The 24,703-nt window shown below is 42.4% G+C and overlaps 1 protein-coding gene across 1 annotated transcript in view; it reads right to left on the reverse strand.

Annotated features, from left to right (window-relative positions):
* MREG (melanoregulin) overlaps positions 1-24,703 on the reverse strand; it is a 72,246-nt gene that overhangs the window by 42,311 nt on the left and 5,232 nt on the right. Inside the window, exon 2 of the mRNA XM_049888102.1 lies at positions 6,271-6,430. Coding sequence (XP_049744059.1) covers positions 6,271-6,430 — 160 coding nt within the window. The remainder of the gene's footprint in view (positions 1-6,270; positions 6,431-24,703) is intronic.

Genomic DNA, 24,703 nt, shown 5'->3' on the forward strand with positions numbered 1-24,703 from the left:
CGAAGAGTTTCCACTGAAGCTTTTCCTAACCTCCCAAAAAGACCAAGGCAGTGTTCCAGGCAAACAGGCTCCTGAGTCATACTGACCTGAGCTGCAACCCCAACTTTCTCATTTCTTTCAAGACCCTGTACAGATGACTTAAAGTCGCTAATATTAGGTATTAAGATGCCTCCTTCATTGGGTCTCTAAGAGGTTTGAGTATTTGTCTGGAGAATACACAGCACGCTACTCAGCACACAGCATACCAGTAGACATCGACTCTTGGCAACTCTGTATGTGTCACAGAACAACTATGTGCCATAAAGTTTTCAACGACTGATTTTTCAGAAGTAGATTTTTTTTTTTTTCGATTACCAGGCCTTTCTTCTGAGGTGCCTCTGGGTAGACTTGACCTCCAACCTTTCAGTTGGCAGCCAGATTCATTAACCATTTGTACTACCCAGGGATTCTAGTACACAGCATAATACTCAATAAATATTACCTAGAAAACAGAAGACAAGATTGTTTGATGCTTGAACTCTAATAAGCTTTTTTTATTCTTCCTCAGACCAATCTTCTAAATCCAAAGAGCCGCTAGCAGTAAAATAAAGAAGAGATGCATTCAATAACCTCGATAATTTAGGCCTCCCAAAAAAGAGCCTTTTGGAAAACCCAGAATTATCTAGAGAATTCCTTCAATTTTCCATTGTACTTTTGCTCCTCCGTCCTTGTGTGAAACTAGCAGTCAGATCTCCAACAGTAGCCAATATTCACCCAACTGTACAGATATCAGATGACCCTGCAAGAATAGGCCTGGTCCCATCAGGGGAGACAGAGTAAGGCAGAGCCAAAGGGAACAACCGGGTCTCTGAGGGCTTAGGAATTACACGGCTGATGCCTGATCAATCTAACCCTCTGTCCCCTTCCTCACATTTGCCTACCAAATACATCAGTCAACTCTCTTAGGTTCTGTATTGTTTCTTTTTGCATCAAGGATATGAAAGGCTAAATGTATAGTCCAGACACTGGAAACAACTCCTGAGAAAGTCTGTTGCTATTTTAGGCATTTTATAGGAGCTGTTTACAATGCCTGGCGATACTATGCCAGCGGGAGTCCTGATGCACAGGAAGAGTAAGCAAACTGTGAACCAGGAGCATTTTATGTTTTTGCCTACCTGGTTTTAAAAAAATAATAACATTCAGTTGTTCCCCAAGGTTGAGCAGAGGGTGGTTTTCATGCCATCAGTCTAGCCACTCAAGGATCTAGTGATCACATGGAGGCCTGCTATGTGTAAATACTGCCTCAGTCCCTGACAGGCAGGTAGGCACCAGCTCTGAGAACCATATACATTGTTGAGCACGTCATTACTTCATAGTTTGAAAATTAAACATAGAATTTCTATCACAGATTATGCCAAATAAACAGCACCTATTTTTTTTTTTTTAACCAAAACAGTGCTTACAAACAGGGGCGGATTATCCATTAGGCAAGGTAAACGCAGTGCTTACCTTGGTTACTAGATCACCTGTAGTGAACAATTTCACATGGGTTTCACCTGGCGATCTACTTTCAAAAGATCACAGCCATTGAAAACCCTAAGGAGTACAGTTCTACTCTCAAACACATGGGGTCACCATGAGTTGTAGTGGACTCCATGGCAGCTGGTGCTCATTATAACTGTTCACTACAGATGAGTAAGTAAGCACAAGTAAGCCCACGCTTACCTTGCTTACTGGGTCGGCTTCTTCTGTTAGGGACTGTAAATTTTTAAAAAAGGCCCTGATTCTGTAGAAAGGTGCTGTAGGGTTGGGAGAGAGACAGATGTCAGCCATACCTAGAAGCAGAATCTTTGATGTGATTTAAAAAAAAATGTGAAATTGTTCATTACAGATGATCTGATAAGTAAGGTGAACACTGTGTTTACCTTGCCTATTGGATAATCCGCCCTCCTTACAAGTGTTTGCTTATTTATTTGTTTTTGGAGAACATACACACAGCCAAAGACACACCATTTCCACAATTTCTACACGTACAATTCAGTGACATTGATTACTTTCTTCAAGTTGTGCTATCATTCTCTCTATCCTTTTCCAAATTATTCCACCATCATTATCTTAAACTTACAGTTCCCAACATGACGAACATAATTGATGCCACTGAACTATATATGTAAGAAATGGTTAAATTGCAAATATTTTGTGTCTTAGGCTGGGTTCTCTAGAGAAGCAAAACCAGTAATGTGTATAAATAGAGAGAGATTTATATTAAGTGAACAGCTCACGTGATTGTGGGGGTTGGAAAGTCCCAAGTCCTTGGATCAAGACAGAGTCCTTTCCCAATTCACAGAGCTGCAGAAGCTGGGAATCCAAGATGAGCAGGTTGGAGAGCAGGGATCCCACTCACAGGTTCTGACGGTGAGGAATCCCCAAGGTTAGCAGGCAATACGGCAAGTTTTCTCCTGAGTCAGCTGCAGGGGCTGCCGAACCCAAGATAGGCAAGTCCGAGAGCAGGACTCTTGCTCACATGCCATGAAGATTGGCAAATCCCAAGATGGACAGGTAAGCTGCTAGCTCAAGTCCCAAGAACTAGAGGTCAGACAAGAGACACCTGCTAGATCCAGAACAAGACAACAACCTTTGAAAGTTGAGCAGGAAAAGGAAGTAGATGGCGGAAGGCGGAAAGATGGAGGCTGAGGGGGCATTTAGCCACCACAGGCCCTACCCCCAGCTGGTACCACTCAGCAGATTCCATCATGGGGGTGAGCACATATCAAATTTCAACAGGAAAGTGATCACAACATTATACAACTGCCAAAACACTGAGAATCATGGCCCAACCAAGCTGACACACAATCTTAACCATCACATTTTGTTATATATATTTTTGTCATAACAAATGAAGCATTTGGGGGAATGATTTTATTTTTAGCATTTATTTTCTGATTCAAAAGTTTAGAAGCTTTTAGCAGGGTAAAAACAGCTTAATGCCAGATATGAAACCATAGAGGAATGGCTACAGAATCATCAAAAGGGACCCCAAATAGCATAGGTCAGAGAACACTAAGCAAAGTGAAGAAGGAACGGGAAGAAACAGAATGAAGCATCTTGGAGCTAATAAAACAGAAGCCCAGAACAGGAATCTTAACGAGCTATGATCACCGTGTAAAAGCACAACTCAGGAAATGTGTGTCAGAACTGGGAATACTTCCTGAAACATGATCACAATCCTCATACCAAACATAGCTCTGATCCTACTGATGTGAAAATGCCTTTCGTACCCATTGGTATCAGCAAGTCACAGGGAAAGGCTTTGGGCAGACTTTGCTTATACATTTTGAACTCTATATTTAATCACAGGGAGCATCTGGTCCTCCCTCAAGATTTCAATCATTGTATCTGGGCGGCACAAATAGTTAAAAGCTCAGCGACTGACAGGTTGATGGTTTGAATCCCCCCAGATGGCAACTCAGAAGAAAGGCCTGGTGATCTGCTTCCAAAAGAAAACTCTACGGAGTACCGTTCTACAGTTCTACTCTGAAACACACGGGGTCACCATGAGGCGTAATGGACTCCACGACAACTGGTACTCATTACATATTATATCTCTAGATTCACAAAGCCTAGATGCAAATCCTGACTCCACACTTACTAGCTGTATGACCTTGACCAAATTGCTTGAAATAGAAATAACAATGGTACCTACCTCACAGAGTTGTTGTCAGGAGTAAATAGTTAATATATGTAAAGTGATTAGAACAGTGTCTGGCACTGTTATCATTATTATTACTATTTTAGAAGACAAGACTGCTCAGTATGATTGTAATTAGATAAATTAATAAGATGCATTGGTATTTCATTAATAATTATTAAGCTTCTTAGAAAGTGTGTGTTATGTGAAATACAACTAGTTTAACAAGAATGAATATAAGGATAATGATTTAGTGACATGATTTTGAGGCTGTTTACTATTTTTTAGTCAAACAAGTATTTTATGGCATAATACAAAGGTAAGAGCAGTAATATTTCGACATCTTGGAGGTCTACAAATGTATCATTTCTTCAGCTAAGAATTTGTTTTCCAGCAGTTCTTGAAGGCTTGTGAAAATGGAGGTGGATTCTATTAGGTTTCAGTAAGTCACTTCTTCTATCTTCTGACACTGAACAAGTTATTGTAAGTTCACACCTTTGCTTAATTGTTTCCAACCAACCAAATGACCCATTGCCATCGAGTTGATTCTAACTCATAGTGACCTATAGGACAGAGCAAAACTGCCCCATAGGGTCTCCCAAGCTGTAATCTTTTCAGAAGCAGACTGCCACATCTTTCTCCCACAGAGCGGGCTGGTGAGCTTGAACTACCAACCTTTCGGTAGCAACCATAGCTCTTAACCAACTATGCCACCACGGTTTCTGGGCTCCCATTAGCTAAGTCAAACAAATGACTTGTTCTTCCCAGCTTTTAGGTGGGTGAAACATTTTGTTTCCTCACTAAAGGCAAGGCCATCATAAAGAGAGTAGATTTTTTCATGAATACTTATTTATTCTGAGGGTCAGTCTCAGTCTCATAGAGAGGTGGGTGAAGTTCTACACTGGACATGGGGGCTGAAGGGACTTCCTTGGGTGGCTGGAGGCTGGCTTAGGAGATAATATTGCAGTCATTACTCCCTGTCCTAGAATGTGATCCAGCTGGAGCTGCACTCACAAGGGACACATCAACTGGGCCCTGAGGTATAAAGACAATAGCTAGGACAATCTTGGAAAAGATCTTTTAGGGAAACTTTCACATAAGGAGCCCTGGTGGCACAGCAGTTAAAAGCTACGGCTGCTAACTAAAAGGTCAGCAGTTTGAATTCGCCAGTCACTGCTTGGAAACCCTATGGGGACAGTTCTACTCTGTCCTGTAGGGTCACTATGAGTCAGAATTGACTCCACGGCAACGGGTTTGGTTTTTGAGCTTTTGTTTCTTTGTTTGTTTGTTTTTCTACACAAACTACTAAAACAGTACACAAAAGACCCACACACTTTCCACTCTTATCTTTTTCTATTAGCGTTTAGTGAATAGTACGATTTGTTGGACCAATGAAGACCCTCCTGACTGCCGTTACTGAAACCTGTACCAATGATTGTTAAGAAAGGCGATTCAAAATGGAGAATCATGGCGACTTAACAGTTTCTAGCCAAGCTGTGAATATGTGAAACTTTCAATGGTTTTGCCCATTTGTAATTTTAATATATACTGATGATTCCGTAATGTTCCTCAGACTCAGACAGACACGGCTCTGGCAGCACGCTTGTCCGTTTTCCCACTTTTGTCTGTTCTGTAATATTCCTTGGACTTGGACAAACATGGCTCTGGTAGCATGCTTGTCTGTTTCCTACTTTTGCCCCTGCATATATGCCGAATAAAACCTTGCTTTTTGCATTACTAAACTTTGTGGTGCTTTTACACTAGAACAAGGCTTTACTTATGATTCTTCCCTCACTGCACATTCTGGTATTTTCTCCTGTGCCTGAACCCAGATCTGCCTGTTAATCTCAATTACTATCAGATACAAAGAAACAGGTAGTCTATATTTAACATAGGTTTCTACTCAAGTCACTGAACGCAGAAGTCAGAAAACCTACATTGCATTATTTAGAAAATGATAGAACACAATACAATTTTGTATTATACATACCATTATTTTAGAAAGAAGGGGGGATGGTCTCCTTTGCTGTTTTCTCTTATTAAATCCCCTACTTTTTAATATTCTAATGTTCCCATACCAATAACTTTGGGTTGTTAGGAGTGGTTTAGAGCCTTCAGACAAAAATCTCAACTATGGTACATACACTACTACCTGACCAACAGGCACAATTTAAGCTGTTTTAAACAGAAAAAAAAAAAAAACTCCTAATTTGGACCCCACTAATTCAGAATTAGTGGTAATGCAAAGCACCCTTCAGCCTAGCTCCACCTGGATCATCTACCTGTAGCTTGCTAAACAACTGCAAAGATCAGAGATGGACAGCTTAAGCCATTTAAGTAGATAAAGTATCTTTACACTCTTCAACAAAACTGCCCTGTGTCTAATTTGTACCATGAAGGTAATAATTAGAAACGAGGCATATCTGTTTATCAAGCAGGTCTATCAAGGCTAGCTATTAGTAACTAGTGACGATATATATTACTAAAATACCTGCACTTCATTTCAAATATTGCGTAATTTGTTCTTTATTTCAAGATGGTCTTCTCAGTAAATTCTTTTTTTTATTATTGAACTTTTTCATCTGTACACGGTGAGATCTTACCTCGGAATCTTTGGCCTGTTGATTACGAACGACTATCAGGTTGTACAGGATTCTGTCGTCGTCGGCCTCCGTGTGCGACACATCGTGAGGCATGCTCCACAAATTCTTTTCATCATCCCTCTCCAGAGTTGCTCCAAATGAGGAATATGGATTGTTACCACTGGTGTAGAGGAAAATTAATAACAGACATCTTACTTTGATTTTAAGGTTTTTCTTATTCACGAAACCAAGTATTAACCAGCAAAAGCCTGAAAGGAACTGCTCTAGAGCAAAGTAAATCTGTCTTATCCTATTAGAAAAGGATAGTCAACAAACCACTACCTCCTAATTTAAATCTCAAAAAGTCTGTTGGCTGCAGGTGGGTATTAGTGCCCTCCAGTTGGTTCCAACTCCTAGATACCCTATCTATGTACAGCAGAACGAGACACTGCCCTGTCCTGCACAAACTTTGCTGTGTTTGAGCCTATTGTTACAGCCACTGTGTCAATCTATCTCATTGAGGGTTTTCGTCTTTCTTGCTGACCCTCTACTTTATTCATCGTTGCTATGAGTGCTTTAAGCATGATGTCTTTCTCCAGGGACTGGTCCCTCCTGATAACATGTCCAAAGTACATGAGACGAAGTCTCATCATCCTTGCTTCTAAGGAGCATTCTGGCTGTACTTCTTCCACGACAGATTTGTTTGTTCTTCTGGCAGTCGGGTGGAGGGCCAAATTATTAGCAGCTAGGGTAGAAGTGGAAACCCTGGTGGTGCAGTGATTGAGAGCTATAGCTGCTAACCAAAAGGTCGGCAGTTCGAACCCACCAGGTGCTCCCTGGAAACCCTATGGGGCAGTTCTACCCTATCCTATAGGGTCACTATGAGTTGGAATCAACTCAACGGCAAAGAGTTTGGTTTTGGTTTTTTTTCAGGCCAGAGGTGAAGTGATATCAGTTGATCTCAGAAAGGCGGAAGGCAGGGTTCAATCAATCATGTTAAGATTAGTCAATGTTTGGTCTTTTGTATTTCTCCCTCCTCTTCCCTTTATTTAAAAAAAAAAAAAAATTGAACATAAGCCTTATTTTAGCAGTAATTCTATATGTATACAGGGAGGCCATTTTGATTCCTGAAAAAGCAAATGGTTTGAAGAAGGTAGAGACATGGAAGGGGCATCAATATCATGAAGGGTACTGACTCCAATTTCTTCTTGCCCAATGAGCTTTTGTGAATACACCACCACTCCATTTATACAGAGCTTTAACCAAGGGCTTCCCCATTTCCTACCTCGTGCTATACAATCACTTGAGGTGGGCAGGGTGGGGAACAGTATCCCATTTTGCAGATGGGACATGAACACGAGAGTTGCTTGACTTCTCTGGGGTCAGGCAGCCAGCTGACAGTCCGCCCCGCAGGAAGTCCCTCATGGCTCATCTCCAAGCAGCCACAAGTCCTAAGACTTGGTATCCAAAAACTGTGACCAGGACACACCCACAAATGGAGCAGCTCAGATAACTGCACGTGAAAAATACCCCCTGTACAAATTAACACATTTCCCTGGGTCTTCTCCCAGGGAAAGCACCCCCTTGAGTCATCAGAACCCCAAGGGCCCAGCTTCCACCAGGAACCACGACCACAGCTGCTGACACTCCAGTCAATGTACCTTCCAGGGCAGTGAAAGCCCAGTACTTTCCTGAAACCAGTCTTTTATTTTTTCCCAAATCTGTTTCATTTTCATACGTTCTCTCTCTTCAACAAGTTGATAAGTTCCTCAAGGGCAGGAATCATATCTACTATTTCTTTTACAATCCCTACTTCGTAGCTGCTTCAAAAGTACTTGTGGACTAGAACAAACTGAGCTGTGATCCCAATCTGCTAAAGGAAATCCCAGACATAACTCATTGCTCTGACCTTTTTAAAACTGCCCTAAAGCAGCGGGTTTAAAAATTAGTATCTACCTGAACAATCAGTAATAACATTTTGACCATGAATGTTGTCACCTTTTACTTTACTACACCACAATTTCTTATCCTGCCTTGAGGAGATTATCTCAGCTGTTTGCCTGGCCGGTCACCTCCCTTCACAGCCCTCCCTCTCTTTCTCTCTCTGTTACACACACACACACACCACGCACACACGCACGCACGCCTATAACTCCACTCAATGTAAAACACTACTCACTCATCCTAAATCTACAAACTGGAATGAAGCTCTACAGGAAGGTCAGTGCCAGGTCTCTTTAGAAGCGCCTGTGTCTCCAGACAGGTGTCTCCTGAGTTCTCCCATCCTCCAGCCCTGCCCTAATCAGATCCTCTGACTCTGCCTAGTGACTGATACTCGGGGGAACAACACAGAGAAGAGAACTGACACCTTCTGCCTCTGGAGGAGCCTCCTGCCACTTTCCTAAGCATGGAATCTGTCCTGCTCATATAAATTAATATTTAAAAAAAAAAAAAAAGCCGTTGCCGTCAAGTCAGTTCCAATTCATAGTCACCCCACGTGTGTCAGAGTAGAACCGTGCTCCATAGGGTTTTCGATGGCTGATTTTTCAAAAGCAGATTACTAGGTCTTTCTTCTCTAACACCTCTGGGTGGGCTCAAACCTCCAACCTTTTGGTTAGCAGCCAAACATGTTAACCATTTGTACCTAGATATGTCTATAGTGCAGTCTCCTCCACGCTGCTTCCACTGCCTCCCTCAACCTGGACCTGGTTCCAGCTGCATTATTTCTGTTCATTAGAGTTACAAGTCAGATTTCACTGGGGCATAGGAAAGGTTTTAGGTTCTTTTGTGAAATAAATAATTGAATTGATCATTTTCCAAGTTTCAGAATTCCAGTGGAAGTGAACATGAATGAGGGCGTGAGCTCCTTCAGAAGTATCAGAAGAATGGTAGGCCCAGCCTAGCTCACCGGGTCCCAGGTGCTGTGCTCTGGAGTGCTGTTTCCTGCTCCTTTCACTCCTGCACCACTGACGGGGCAAGGCCTCAATCCACTTGGTTCTAAAACACTGGGCCCCCAGGGAGGAGAGACTAGAAAAGAGAAAAGCCTAAAGCAAACAGACAGAAAAGCAGCTTGGGAGCCCCTGTGGACCCAAGACCCTGAGTGCTCTGAAACCCTGTTGCCATCGAGCTGATTCTGATCCATGGCGACCCCATGTGTTACAGAGTAGAACTACTCCACAGGGTTTTCTTGGCTGTCATCTTTACAGAAACAGATTGACAGGCTTTTCTTTTGTGGTGCTGCTGGGTGGGTTCGAACCTCCAGCCTTTTAGTTAATAGTTGAGTGCAGCCTGTTTGTACCACCCAAGGGCCTCTGAAGGGCTCTGAGGAGTGTGTAAAGAGAATTCAGTGTAAGGCCCCAAGACCTGATCCAGCAGCCAGGGGAGAACAACAGAGGGCAGGAAGGAGCACTGGGCCAGGGGCCTCACTTCTCCCTCCCCGATACAGAATTTCTAAAAGGTTTTCAGGAAATGAAAGCAGCTGTTTTGCCCCTGGCCACCATCTGCTGATGATAAATATTTTACCCACCTCGGGCACTTGAGAGGTTGCTCTGATGTTACATACTATCCTGCAGCTGCCTTTATTCCCAAAAGATAGGATGAGAAAAGTCTTCAATTCCACCCCTAATCCCACCCAGGGGCAAAAAAAACCTTACCACTCAGAAGTCTATCTAGTCTACTATCTATAACAGGAGACTCAAGGTTTAGAAATACTGGACTTCCTGCCTGGGATAAAGGTTGAACGTGCTAGTCAGCATTAAAGCTGTTTACCGAGAGTTGCCCGCATTTTGGAAGACCCCACAAAACATCCTGTGCACTGGCCGGCTGCTGATGCCAGCAGTTCCAGGGACTTTACTGCTGTCCCTACAGGTCATGTGTCAGTGAGCACTGGTTTAAGACCGAAGCTCTGAAAACAGTGAAGAGATAAAATCTCCAATAATGGGTCATCAGAGGTCCAGAAAAACAGACCTCAAGAAGGCTGTCTGTGCCACCTCTTAACTATTCAAGCCCTTCCCATCTGACTCCCCACTAGGAACTGACCTGTCAGCCCCCTGGCTTCTAGATCTTTCCCGTCCTCCCTTTATGGAAAGCGCCCTACGAAGAGCAGGTGAACCTAAGGTCGTGTCCCTTTCCTTCCCTCCCTCCCTTCTGCTGCCTTTGCACAGTGATATATCTGGAATACTTACAATGCTGCCTAGCACATAGTAGGTGCTCAACAAATATTTGCTGAATTAATGAGCTATCATTTTCCAAAGTCATAGGGCTCTAAATGGTAGAAACAAGGCTGGAATCCCTGTCTTCAGGCCCACAAACTCTTAATATTTTTTAGCTGTTTAAATTTACGAAGATGGGGTACAAAGTCTTGAGGGAGGAAGTAGATAATAAGCACATATGTTTATGTCAAGTGATGATCAGGGCTATGAAGAAATACAGGGTGGAGAAAGGGACAGAGCAAGGGTGGGGCAGGGGGACTCTTTCAAAGAGGGTGGTGAGGGAAAAACTTTCCAATAAGGTGGCTTTGAGCAGAGAACCTGAATGAAACGAGGGAGTTATCCATGCTCGTAACTGGAGGGAGAACATTCTAGGCAGGAAGAGCAGGAAGTGCAATGGCCCTGAGAGAGGAGCATACTTGATGTATCTGAGGGACCAAGAGGAGGCCAGTATGGCTGAAGGATGAGCAATTCCACCTTATGTGCCAACTTTAAAATCTAAACGATGCATAATAGCCCTAAAGTTCACCCAAAAGTCCATGAACAAGAGAATGGGAGAACAAAATGGAACATTATATAAGTAATGAGAAGCACAATCTGCAACTACACCCAACAACATGGATGAATCTCACAAACTTGAGCAAATGAAGCAAGTCGTATGTGAACACACACAGTTTAGTCCCAATCACCTAAAGTTTAAAAGCAGGCAAAACTGATGTACATTTTAAGATGCACACTATAAAGAAAACCGAGAAAAAGACTATTACAAAAACCTGGATCCAGGGAGGAGCCATGGGGCTGGCAATAACTATCTCATGCCCTGGATGGTAGTTACATGAGTATTCTCTTTATAATTGTTCCTTATAATGTACATATTTTTAGGTTTTCAGTCTCTGATATCACACGCACACATACACACACACACACAAGCTTCGAAAGTCAAAGAAAAACCTAAGTGAGAGGCAATACTGGAAGCTCTTATCACCTGTCACACACAGGCAGTACAGGGGTTCTTGTTAAATGTCTTTAAATATACACTGTTTAACCAAAATTAATTACTAAAAGAGCACAAAAGAGTGGAGTACCTGGTATATAATTGGCACAAACCAAATATTTGTTCACCAGACTAAAAAGGACTTCAAGCACTAATATACCCACATTAGACAAAACTTACCCTTTAAACAAAGATGTAGTGAAAAGATTACTTTAAGATGTCTAGAGCCTAAAAAGTTCTAGGAGCCCTAGACCACACGATGTGCAAGAGAAAGAACTTTCGCCTTCTTAAGAACTTCCAGTGTCACTAAGACTGACTAATGCAAATCACACAAACAGAAGAGGGATGCTGTGGGTTGCCTGGGAAGAAAACCTTTAAAAGTCACCGTTAGTAATGCTGAACTGCTGACTTCTCGGTAAAAGCCCTTGTCTCCGTATTGGACCTGAGAATATTTGGCCCTGTTCTGGGAACAGCACCATGATCCTCCCCTATCTCTCTGCAGTCTTTCAAAAAGGTGAAAGTACAAGCCCTGTATCTTATCAATCCATATCATTCCACCTTTTGGCCCCCCAAAATTCATGTCCTTACCCCATGTAAAACACATTCACCCCATCATATCATATAAGTCTTTATTCAAAAAATTCCTCTTCTGTGAAATCTAGAATACAAGTTAGCTGCTTCAACAGCACAATGGTAGAACAGGTACAAGCTAGACATTTCCATTACAAATGGGAGGAATCAGGGAAAGAAGGGACAACAGGCACCAAGCAAGTCAGCAGGACACATTACATTTGCCCTCAAGGCTTGAAAATAATTCTCTGTTCTCTGAGACCATTTACACAATGGCCCTGCCCTCCAGACTCTAGGTATTGGCCATACTGTCCAGACTCTGAGTGGAGGCCTCTGGGCTCTGGGCTTCAGCTCCGCCTTCAAGGACCACTGGGACAGCAACTCGGCTCCCTCGGCTTTAGGCACACCATTCTCCTAGTCCATCTGAGTGGTGACTCTAGCCTTGGAAACACCAGAGGCCATGGCTCGACCCTTTGAGACCCCAGAGGTCATGGCCATACCCTTTGAGACTGAAGCAGCTTGTGTTCCTTGTCTCTTCAGCTCCTGCTTCCTGGTTTCTTGGCTTCTTGGCCCTGCGGGCCTCTCTTCCCGCATCTGCCCTGCAGGCATAAGTGTTCCAAAGCTCTGTAGCTCCACAAATCAGTGGAGGAACCCCACTCCGCCAGTAAACTCTAGCCAAAAGGCACTCAGCTCTCTTGCTCTATGGGTCGGCAAGCCTAGCTCCACTGATAAGTGCTCAAAGGCACCCCACTCTGCCAGGAAGCCTCCTGTGCAAAGGCACTCAGTTCTCCCACTCTGTGTGTCAGTACCAGTGCTATCTCACTCTGGTCTCCTGTTTCTGCTGCTGCCAGTTCTCTGCTGTGCCGTCTCCAGTGTAACAGTTCTCCTCACTTCCTTCTGAGTCCTCACCAGAACTGTCTGATGTCCATAATTCCACCAACAGTCTCTTCAAGGCAACCGCTTCCACATATTACATATCTGTCAGAGCAGCACTCCTAGTACCAAATTCTATCTTAGTTATCTTGTGCTGTATAACAGAAATACCACAAGTAGATAGCTTTAACAAAGAGAAACTTATTCTCTCACAGGCAACAAGGCTAACTAGAAGTCCAAATTCAGGGTGCCAGCTCCAGGGGAAGGCTTTCTCTCTCTGCAGGCTCTGGAGGAAGGGTCTTGTCATCAATCTTCCCTGGTCAAGGAACTTCTCAGTGCAGGGACCCCAGGTCCAAAGGCCATGTTACGCTCCTGGCTCTTGTTTTAGGTGGTACAAGGTCCCCTGTCTCTCTGTTCATTTACATCTCAAAAGAGATTGGCTTAAAACACAATCTAATCTTTTAGATTGAGTCCTGCCTGATTAACATTACTGCCACTAACCCCATCTCATCAACACCATAGAGATAGGATTTACAACATATAGGAAATTCACACCAATGACAAAATGGTGGACAATACTGGGAATCACGGCCTAGTCAAATTGATACACATATTTTGGGGGGACACAATTCAATCCACATCACCCTGGAATGGGATTCTCCTGGGCAGGAGCACATTCCTGCAACAGTTAACTACACACCTCACTACATACTAAGAGGGCTCTGCTCTATCTATGGCATTGAAACATAATGAAATTGGGATCACACCTCTGCCATTTCCTGTCTGTATGCCTCTGAGCAAGTTACTGAAGCTCGCTGTGCCTCGGTTTCTTCAACTGTCAAATGTAGATGACAGCAATTAATTTATAGGATTATGGTGAGGATTTTTTTAAGAGATATCAAGCACTTTACAACAGTGCCTAGTATACATACAACCTATGAAGAATTGGAAGAGCTAGTGCAGGGATCACAAATGTCAGGGATCCTTTCCTCTCCAACTTCAGCTGAAGTAAACTGAGATTTTTTTTTTATGACCTGTGGTCAGGAAATTCTGTTTTGTTGCCCACATGCCTAGACACAGATCAATTCCTTTTTAGAAAGGCCCCTTGTTTGGGCATAAAACAATCATCAAAAGCAAACTAAGATTTCATTTTATTTTTATTTCCTAATGGAAATTCTGAAGTCCCTAGGTGGCACAAACGGTTAAGTGTTCAGTTACTAACCAAAAGGTTGGTGGTACGAATCTACCCTGAGGCATCTTGGAAGAAAGGCCTGGCAACCTACTTCCAAAAGATCACAGTTTTGAAACCCCTGCGGTGCATAATTCTACTCTGACACACTACAGTCACCATGAGTCAGAACTGATTCAACGTCCACTGGTTTTTTTTAATAGGAATTCCAGGCACTGTAGCAAAATAAAACACTGACTACTGCTCTCTGTTCACTGGCCACAGGTATGTGCATAAATTCTGTTAGCATGAATGGAAGCTGCAGGTGTACAATGAGAAGAGCAGAGAACAAAAGATTTGAAAGCTCATTATATGGTTCACTCAGGTGGCTTCAGAAAGAGCCAAGAGTAACAACCTACCAGGGTTGTTAATTCTTTCCTTTGATTCTTCTGTTGTTTTTGAATCACTGAATAGTCGTGATGTTTATCAGTTATTAACAGCCAATAAAATTAAAACCAAACCATTGTCACTGAGTTAATCTGATTCATAGCAACCCTACAGGACAAAGTAGACTGCCCCACAGGGCTTCCAAGGCTGAAATCTCTACAGAAGCAGACTGCCACACCTTTCTCCCCTGGAGCAGCTGGGAGGTTCAAACCACTGACCTTTCTATTAGCAGCCAAGCCCTTAACCACTGCACCACCAGGGGTCCTTCAATAAAAATTAGAGAGTAAGAATTCTACTTCCCTGAAAAAATTCAAAGGAACCCATATAAAAGATGCCTTAGCACAGGGACACTTACACCTCAGCTCTTTCACATTCCATTTCTGTCTCTCCCAGGCCTCTGATGTCTGAAGTGAATATTATACGGCAGTAGACTCTATGGTGCCAGAGAAGATGGGCATCTCCAGAATCATATAATCTCTAGAGCCATGACTTAGGAAATAAAAATTGACATCTTCTGGGCATGCATATAAGGAATGCGACCTAGCTGGAGGAACAAGGACATGTCAAACTGGGCCCCGAGCTATAAAAACAATAGCGGAGACAATCTTGGAAAACCCCTTTTAGGAAATCTTTTACACAAACAAAATACTTAGATGGAGCACATAAGACCCACCTATTTTCCACTCTTATCTTTTTCCCTTGTTGTTGTTCTTAGGTGCTGCCAAGTCGGTTCCAACTCAAAGCAACACCATGTACAACAGAATGAAACACTGTCTGGTCCTGCGCCATCCTCACAATTGTTATGCTTGAGCCCATTGTTGCAGCCACTGTGCCGATCCATCTCATTGAGGGTCTTCCTCTTTTTCACTGACCCTCTAGACTACCAAGCATGATCTCCTTCTCCAGGGACTGTTCCCTCCTGATAACATGTCCAAAGTACCTGAGACGAAGTCTTGCCATCCTAGTGTCTAAGTAGTATTCTGGCTGTACTTCTTCCAAGACAATTTGTTTGCTCTTCTGGAAGTTCATGATATCGCCAATATTCTTCGCCAACACAGTAATTCAAAGGCATCAATTCTTCTTCGATCTTCCTGATTCCTTGTCCGGCTTTCACATGCATATGAGGTGACTGAAAATACTTGGGTCAGGTGCAACTTAGTCCTCAAGGTGACATCTTTGCTTTTTAGGACAGGCCCTGATGGCCCAGTGGTTAAAAGCCCAGCTGCTAACCAAAAGGTCAGCAGTTCAAATCTACCAGCCACTCCTTGGAAATTTTATGGAGCAGTTCTACTCTGTCCTATAGGGTAGCTATGAGTCAGAATCGACTCCATGGCAGCTGGTTTGGTTTAGTTTTTGGTTTTGCAGCAGAAGGACTGAAATTGAAGTTTAGACACCCTCCCAAAACAACCATCAACTGACCTCCTTCCTCACGTGAGCAACTCAAAAAAGTACAATCTAGATATCTTGCTTGCTATTTGTTATAGTCTTTGTCACTTTATTAATCTATATAAATTAATTTCTTTTGATTCAGAATGATATTGATTGTTCATTTAGTTACCTTTTTATTTGCTAGAGGAATAGATACCTGGAATGCAAATGCTTTTGTCCGATTATCACAATCTGCAGCGAGTACAGGTAATTTGACACAATGTTGGATTTGTCATCAGAACCCTCATTCCGTTAAGAAAAACTCTGACCCTTTAACATCCCCCATGTTAAATTATCATTTGATTCCCACCTCCTACTTTAAACGCTAGTGAACTTTTATCCTGAGCTATTAGACTTAAATCATAGACTTCTCAGCTTATAACTCAAACACCTTCAATACCACGCTTTAGTATCACTCAAAAAAAAAGACCTCAGATCTGGTTAAATGATCACTTGTGTGACACACAGTTACTTCAAAGATATCCTCGTTTGCCTTGTAATAAGGATGGATATTTTATACAATTACATCAACATCCTCCTAGAGATTTAGGTAATTGATACAAAGCGTGCTCTAACAAACTAGTTGAAACTGCAAGCCATAATCAGTTACCTCGTCCTTCATGCTTATAATGATGAATGTTGGAAAAACCTTATTTTTTTTTTATACAGGATTACGACTAAGAAGGCTACGTGTCTGTGATAACTCTGTAATGGAAACTTGGTTGTCACATGTAAATTTTTCTATACCTTCTGTGTTCTCCAGATAGACTTTGTGTGCTCCTTATGAATATGTATTCTTACATGGTAGATCTAATTATTCTGGTCTAGATGATCCTATTTCAAATGACGGTAAGTTTACATAGGCAATTCCTTGTTTAGATTCCAGGCAAATGCATGGACAATGTACTTTGAGAACTTTAGGATTACCTTTAGATATTCATATTGATAATGCGAGTAAACATTGGAAAAGTGATATTGTTACATACTGTAAAACAAGAGTCAGAAGAAAACCCAGTGGTCCAACATTCAGGGTGGGGTTGGTTATTTCTAAGAGCTTTAATGCCTACTATGGTGTAAGTGAATTAGAAAAATTCTTGAGGAATCTATTAATCACTATGGGACAAACAGCCAACGAAGTTGCTAATGAAATGGAAGCACAAGAGTGATCTCCGACCTCATTATCCAAAGTGGTATTGGATAACAGAACAGCCTTAGATTTTTTATTAGCCCGAGAACATGGAGTCTGTGGTATAGCAAATACCTCTTGTTGCACTGGGATAAATAACAAAGGAGAAGTAGAACAAGATGCACACAGAATTAGGCAGCAAGCTACTTGGTTATGCACTATAACACCCTTACAAACACCAGATTTATTTGATTGGTTACCATCAGGGATGAGTCCATAGGCTAGATCACTACTCCAAGGAATGGTAATAATTTTAGTCTGTATCCCAATAGTATTGTTGTTGTTGTTAGGTGTCGTCCAGTGAGTTCCAACCCACAGCAACCCTATGTACAACAGAATGAAACACTCCCCAGTCCTGCGCCATCCTTACAACCTTTGATACGCTTGAGTCCATTGTTGCAGCCACTGTGTCAATCCATCTTCTTGAGAGTCGTCTTCTTTTTTGCTGACCCTCTAGACTTTTCCCGGGACTAGTCCCTCCTGATAACATGTCCAAAGTACGTAAGCTGAAGTCTTTCCATCCTTGCTTCTAAGGAGCATTCCAGCTGTACTTCTTCCAAGACAGATTTGTTCATTCTTCTTGAAGTCCATGGTATATTCAATATTCTTTGCCAACACCATAATTCAAAGACATCAATTTTTCTTCAGTCTTATTCACTGTCCAGCTTTCAAATGCATATGAGGCAACTGAAAACACCATGGCTTAGGTCAGCTGCACCTTGGTCCCCAAAGTCACTTCTTTGCTTTTTAACACTTTAAAGAGGTATCTTGTAGCAGATTTGCCCAATGCAATACGTCGTTTGATTCTTTGACTGCTGCTTCCATGGGTGTAGATTGTGGATTCAAGTAAAATGAAATCCTTAACAATTTAAATATTTTCTCCGTTTATCATGATATTGCTTATTGGTCCAGTTGTGGGGATTTTTGCTTTCTTTATGTTGAGGTGCAATCCATATTGAAGGCTGTAGTCTTTGATCTTCATCAGTAAGTGCTTCAAGTTCTGTTCACTTTCAGCAAGCAAGGTTGTATCATCTGCATATCACAAATTGTTAATGAGTCTTCCTCCAATCCTGATGCCCCATTCTTCAGATAATACAGCTTCTCGGATTATTTGCTCATCACGCAGACTAAGTAGGGTGAGAGGATACAACCTTGATGCACACCATTCCTGATATTTTAAACCACACTGTATCCTGGTTTGGTTCAAATGACTGTCTCTTGGTATATATACAGGTTCTCCTTGAGCACAATTAAGTGTTCTGAAATTCCCATTTTTCACAATTTGTTATGATCCACAAAGTAGAATGCCTTTGCATAGTCAATACAACACAGGTAAACATCCTTCTGGTATTATCTGCTTTCAGCCAAGATCCGTCTAACATCAGCAATGATATCCCTCATTGCATGTCCATTTCTGAACCCAGCTTGACCTTCTGGCAGGTCCCTGTCAATGTTCTGCTGCAATCACTTTTGAATGATCTTCAGCAAAATTTTACTTTTGTGTGATATTAATGATGTTGCTCGATAATTTCTGCATTCTGTTGGATCACCTTTCTTGGGAATGGGCATAAATATGGATCTCTTCCAGTCAGCTTGCCAGGAGGCTGTCTTTCAAATTTCTTGACAAAGGAGAGTTAGCATTTTCAGTACTGCATTTGTTTGTTGAAACATCTCAATTGATATTCCGTCAAATCCTGGAGCCTTATTTTTCGCCAATATACTCTGTGTAGCTTTGACTTCTTCCTCCAGTACCATCGGCTCTTGATCCTATTCTACCTCCTGAAAAGGTTGCATGTCAACCAATTCTTTTTTGTACAGTGACTCTGGGTATTCCTTCTATCTTCTTTTGATGCTTACTGCAGCGTCCAGTATTTGCCCGTAGAATCCTTCAAAATTCTAACTCGAGGCTTGAATTTTTTCTTCAGTTCTTTCAGCTTCAGAAATGCTGAGCATGTTCTTTCCAGCTCCAGGTCTTTGCACATTTCATTATAGTACTTTACTTTGTCTTCTCGAGCCACTCTTTCAAATCTCCTGTTTAGCTCTTTTACTTCACCATTTTTCTCTTTCACTTTAGCAACTACATTCAACAGCAAGTTTCAGAGTCTCTCCTGACATCCATTTTGGTCTTTTTTTCTTTTCCTTTCTTTTTAATGCCCTTATGCTTTCTTCATGTATAATGTCTTGAGGTCATTCCACAACTCATCTGGTCTTCGATCACTAGTGTTCAATGCATCAAATCTATCCTTGAGGTGGTCTCTAAACTCAAGGACAATATACTCAAGGCCATACTTTGGCTCTCATGGACTTGTTTTAATTTTCTTCAGCTTCAACTTGAACTTGCACATGAGCAACTGATGGTCCGTTCCACAATCAACCCCTGGCCTTGTTCTGACTGATGATATTGAGCTTCTCCATCATCTCTTTCTACAGATGTAGTCGATTTGATTCCTTTGTATTCCATCTGGCAAGGTCCACATATATAGTCGCTGTTTATGTTGTTGAAAAAAGGTATTTTCAATGAAGAATTTGTTGGTCTTGCAAAATTCTATCATACTATCTCCAGTGTTGTTTCTATCAGCAAGGCCATATTTCCCAACTACCAATCTTTCTTCTTCATTTCCAACTTTCACATTTCAAGCACCAATAATTATCAATGCATCACGATTGCACGTTTGATCAATTTCAGACCGCAGAAGTTGGTACAAGTCTTCATTTTCTTCATCTTTGGCCTTAGAGGTTGGTGCGTGAATTTGAATAACACTTGTATTAACTGGTCTTCCTTGTAGGCGTATGGATATCCTATCACCGACAGTGTTGTACTTCAGATATCTAAATGTTATTTTTGATGATGAATGCAATGCTACTCCTCTTCAATTTGTCATTCTTGGCATAGTAGACCATATGACTGTCTGATTCAAAATGGCCAATACCAGTCCATTTCAGCTCACTAATACCTAGCATATTAATATCTATGCAATTCATTTCATTTTTGACAACTTCCAATTTTCCCACATTTGTACTTCGTACATTCCATGTTCTATTAATGTATGTTTCCAGTTGTTTCTTCTCATTATGAGTCTTGCCACCTTAGCAAATGAAGGTCTTTAAAGCTTTACTCCATCCACATCATTAAGGTTGACTCTACTTTGAGGAGGCAGCTCTTCCGCAGTTGTATTTTGAGTGCCTTCCAACCTGAGAAGCTCATCTTCCGGCACTATACCAGACAACTTTTTGCTGCTATTCATAAGGTTTTCAGTGGCCAATTTTTTCAGAAGTAGACTGCCAGGTCCTTCTTCTTGTAGCTCTGCTGAAACCTGTCCGCCATGGGTGACCTTGCTGGTATTTGAAATGCTGGTGGCATGGCTTCCAGCACCACAGCAACACACAAGCCGCCACAGTACAACAAACTGGCAATGGGATATTGACAGGTACATGGGATATCAGACATAAAAAAATTTACCTTCTACGTCTTCCACACATAAAAGGAAAAAAGAAAGACTCAAGCTAAAATGTTGATGTACATTGACTCTGCTCAATTCTGCAATACGATTGATGGGAACATCACTCTTATTTCAGATCCTGGTGAAGAATCAGATAGCACCCGGTGGAAAACTAGCACCGTGAGTTTAAAGAGCCTACCATGGCCACCATCTAGGAGTCCAGCTTAGTCCATGTTTTGATCATCGATGTGTTATCTTCAATTTCAGATCAAAAAGAGTGAGTCATGTAGGAAATAAAAATTGACATCTTCTGCCTATGCATATAAGGAATGTGACCCAGCTGGAGCAACAAGGACACATCAAACTGGATCCTGAGCTGTAAATCACAATAGCTAAGACAATCTTGGAAAACATCTTTTAGGAAATCTTTCACACAAACAAGACACTTACACAGAACATGTAAGACCTACCTATTTTCCACTCTTATCTTTTTCCTTTAGCATTTAGTAAATAGTAAGAGTTGCTGGGCCAATCAAGACCCTCCTGACTGTCTTTACTGAAACGTGTACCCCTCCACCCACATCTGATGAGATTAACCCAGCTGTGTCTAAGAACCTTTGTCTAAGTCATTGCCTGGGATATGACCTGAAGCAGATGCCTTACAAGACAATGCTGAATGTTCTCAAAACACATCCCCACCACCCATTTTGGCTTCTAGACCTAAATTAGACTTAAATTCCAGAGATCCCCAGGAGGGGTATGCTACGCTCCAAAAGCACTGCTTGACTTTTCCGATACGTACAAAAAGAAACCTGGGGAATACGTGTGAGAATGGCAATTAATGGTGTGGGATAATGATTCAAGAAACATAGAGATGGATCAGCCTGAGGTTATTAATATGGATCCTCTATGCACAGATTCTTCATTCACTGTTTCAGCTCAAGATGTTAGGAAAGGATCTAATAGTTTATTTGGTTGGGTTGCGTAAGCATGGATTACACGGTGGGCTATGCTAAAGCAAGCTGAAGTTCCAGACCTAGCTTAGTATACTATAGAAGAAGGTATCCACAAGTTTGGGGAAATTGGCATGTTAGAGTGGATTTATCAGGTTAGACCCATAGACCCACACATGGAGTGCCCTGAGGACACACCTTTTACCACAATGGTGTGGAACAAATTCGTGAAGGGAGAAGACTGGGAATTTGTGAATCCTTGAAGACTGCTGTGATTGCTTTTATGTAAGTCAGATTTGACAGTGGGAACTGCCCAAACTGAATGAAGACATCTAACTACACTAGAGCTGATTGGACCCTGTGGTGGTAGGGGCCACGCAGTAGCACTCAATTACAAAGATAAGGTGGACACAGATACTATAACTGAAAACAGAGTGAAAGCAGTAATCAGAATAATCTGACTTGTATGAGTTTATGATATTGGCCACTTAGTCATGATGTCTGTGGGAGTGAAAGAGACTGGAAATCTGCTAAATATTTACTTGATCTGTACAAGCAGAAGAATTCTAGGTCAAGGAACAGCAGTCTAACTCAAATCACCAGAACTGAGAGTCATGGCACCTCAATTAATTCCTAGACTTGAGCGAGGTTACAGACCCACAATCCCTTGAATTAAGGGGAGACCAGGTGCCCTTGAGAAAGAAGCCCACTATACTGCCAAAAATTTATACTGTTAATCTTTCTCCCAGCCTTTCCCAAAGGGATCTATGGCATTTTACAAGAGTGACTGTTCATTATGGATAAGGAAATAGACTTTTCGGGGATTACTGAATACTGGCTCTGAACTGACACTAATCCCAGGAGACCCAAAACATCACCGTGGCCCACCAGCCAGAGTGGGGGCATATGGAGGTCAGATTTTTAATGAAATCTTAGCTCATGTCCATCTCACAGTAGGTCCGATGGGTCTCCAAACCCATCCTGTAGTGATTTTCCCAGCTCCAGAATGCATAAATGGAATAGATATACTCAGCAACTGGCAGAACCCCCACAATGGATCTCTGAAAAGTGGAGTAAGGGCTATTATGGTAAGAACAGCTAAGCGGAAGCCATTAGAACTGCCCCTACCTAGGAAAATAGTAAACAAAAGCAATACCGCATTCCTGGAGGGACTGCAGAGATCAGTGTGTGATGGTTAAGATTGTGTATCAACTTGGCTGGGCCATGATTCTCAGTGTTTTGGCAGTTGTATAATGCTGTGATCACTTCCCTGTTGAAATCTGATATGTGCTCACCCCCACAATGGAATCTGCTGAGTGGTCCCTGCGGGGGTGAGGCCTGTGGCAACTCACCGCCTCCTCAGCCTTCATCTCTCTGCCTCCCACTTCCTACTTCCTTCCTGCTCACCTTGCAAAGCTGGTTGGCTTGTTCTGGATCCAGTAGCTGTTTCTTGCCTGACCTCTGGTTCTTGGGACTTGAGCTAGCAGCTTACCTGTCCATCTTGGGAACTGTCGATCTTCAGAGCCTGCAACCATGAGTCCTGCTCCCTGACCTGCCTATCTTGGGTTCGCCAGCCCCTGCAGCTACATGACTCAGGAGAAACGTTGCGGTCTTGCCTGCTGACCTTGGGGATTCCTCAACTGTCACACTCTGAGCGGGAGCCCTGCTCTCTGACCTGCTCATCTTGGGTTCACCAGCTTCTGTGGCTCTGTGAATTGGGAAAGGCCTCTATCCTGATCTAAGGACTTGGGCCTTTCCAACCCCTACAATCTCATAAGCTATTTCCTTGATATATATCTCTCTCTATATATTTATATGCTTTACTGGTTTTGCATCTCTAGAGAACCCACGCTAAGACACAGTGCCACCATCAAGGACATGAAGGATGCAGGGTGGTGATTCCCACCACATCCCCATTCACCCTGCCTATTTGACCTGTGTATAAAACTGATGGATCCTGAAGAAAGACAATGGATTATCAAAAACTTAACCAGGTGGTGACCCCAATTGCAGCTGCTGTTCCAGATGCAATTTCATTGCTTGAGCAAATTAATACATCTCCTGGCACCTGGTATGCCGCTATTGATCTGGCTAATGTGTTCTTCTCCATGCTTGTTTCAAAGAAACACCAGAAGTAGTTTCCCTCCAGCTGGCAAGGCCAGCAATACACCTTCAGTGTCCTATCGCAGGGCTATATCAACTCTCCAGTCCTATGTCGTAATTTAGTCCACAGGGACCTTGATAGCCTTTCCCTTCCACAAGACATCACACTGGTCCATTACATTAATGACATTAGCTAACTGGATCTAGTAAGGAAGAAGTGTCAATGACTCTGGGCTTATTGATAAAATATTTCTGTGCTAGAGGGTGGGAAATTAATCCCACAAAAATTCAGGTGCCTTCCACCTCAATGAAACTTCCAGTGGTCCAGTGATGTGAGGCATGTCCAGATATTCCTTCTAAAGTGAAGGATAAATTATTGCATCTGGCCCCTCCCACAACTAAAAAGGAAGCACACTGCCTAGTGGGCCTCTATGGATTTTGGAAGTAAGATATCCCTCATTTGGGTATGCTACTCCAACCTACTTATCAAGTGACTTGAAAAGCTGCTAGTTTTGAGTGGGGCGCAGAACAAGAGAAGGCTCTGCAACAGGTTCGTGCTGCCATGCACACCACTCTGCCACTTGATTCATATAATCTGGCTGATCCAATAGTGCTTGAAGTATCTGTGGCAGACAGAGATGCTGTTTGGAGCCTTTGGCAGGCCCCTATTGGTGAATCACGGGGGAGACCCTCAGAATTTTGTAACAAAGCCCTGCCATCCTCTGCAAATAACTACTCTCCTTTTGAGAAACAGCTTTTGGCTTGTTACTGGGCCTTAGTAGAGGCTAAACGTTTAACCATGGGCTGCCAAGTCACCACGAGGCCCAAGCAGCCCATCATGAACTGGGTATTGTCTGACCCACACAGCCATAAAATTGGACATGCACAGAGTCATTCCATCATTAAATGGAAGTGGTATATATGAGAACAGGCCTGAGTAGGACCTAAAGGCACATGTAAGTTGCATGAGGAAGTAGCCCAGATGCCTATGGTCTCCACTCCTCTCACATTACCTTCCATCTCCCAGTCTGTATCTATGGGCTCATGGGAGTTCCTTATAATCAGTTAACTGAGGGAAAGAAAA

The sequence above is a fragment of the Elephas maximus genome, chromosome 6, assembly GCF_024166365.1.
Source record: "Elephas maximus indicus isolate mEleMax1 chromosome 6, mEleMax1 primary haplotype, whole genome shotgun sequence".
Taxonomy (NCBI): Eukaryota; Metazoa; Chordata; class Mammalia; order Proboscidea; family Elephantidae; genus Elephas; species Elephas maximus.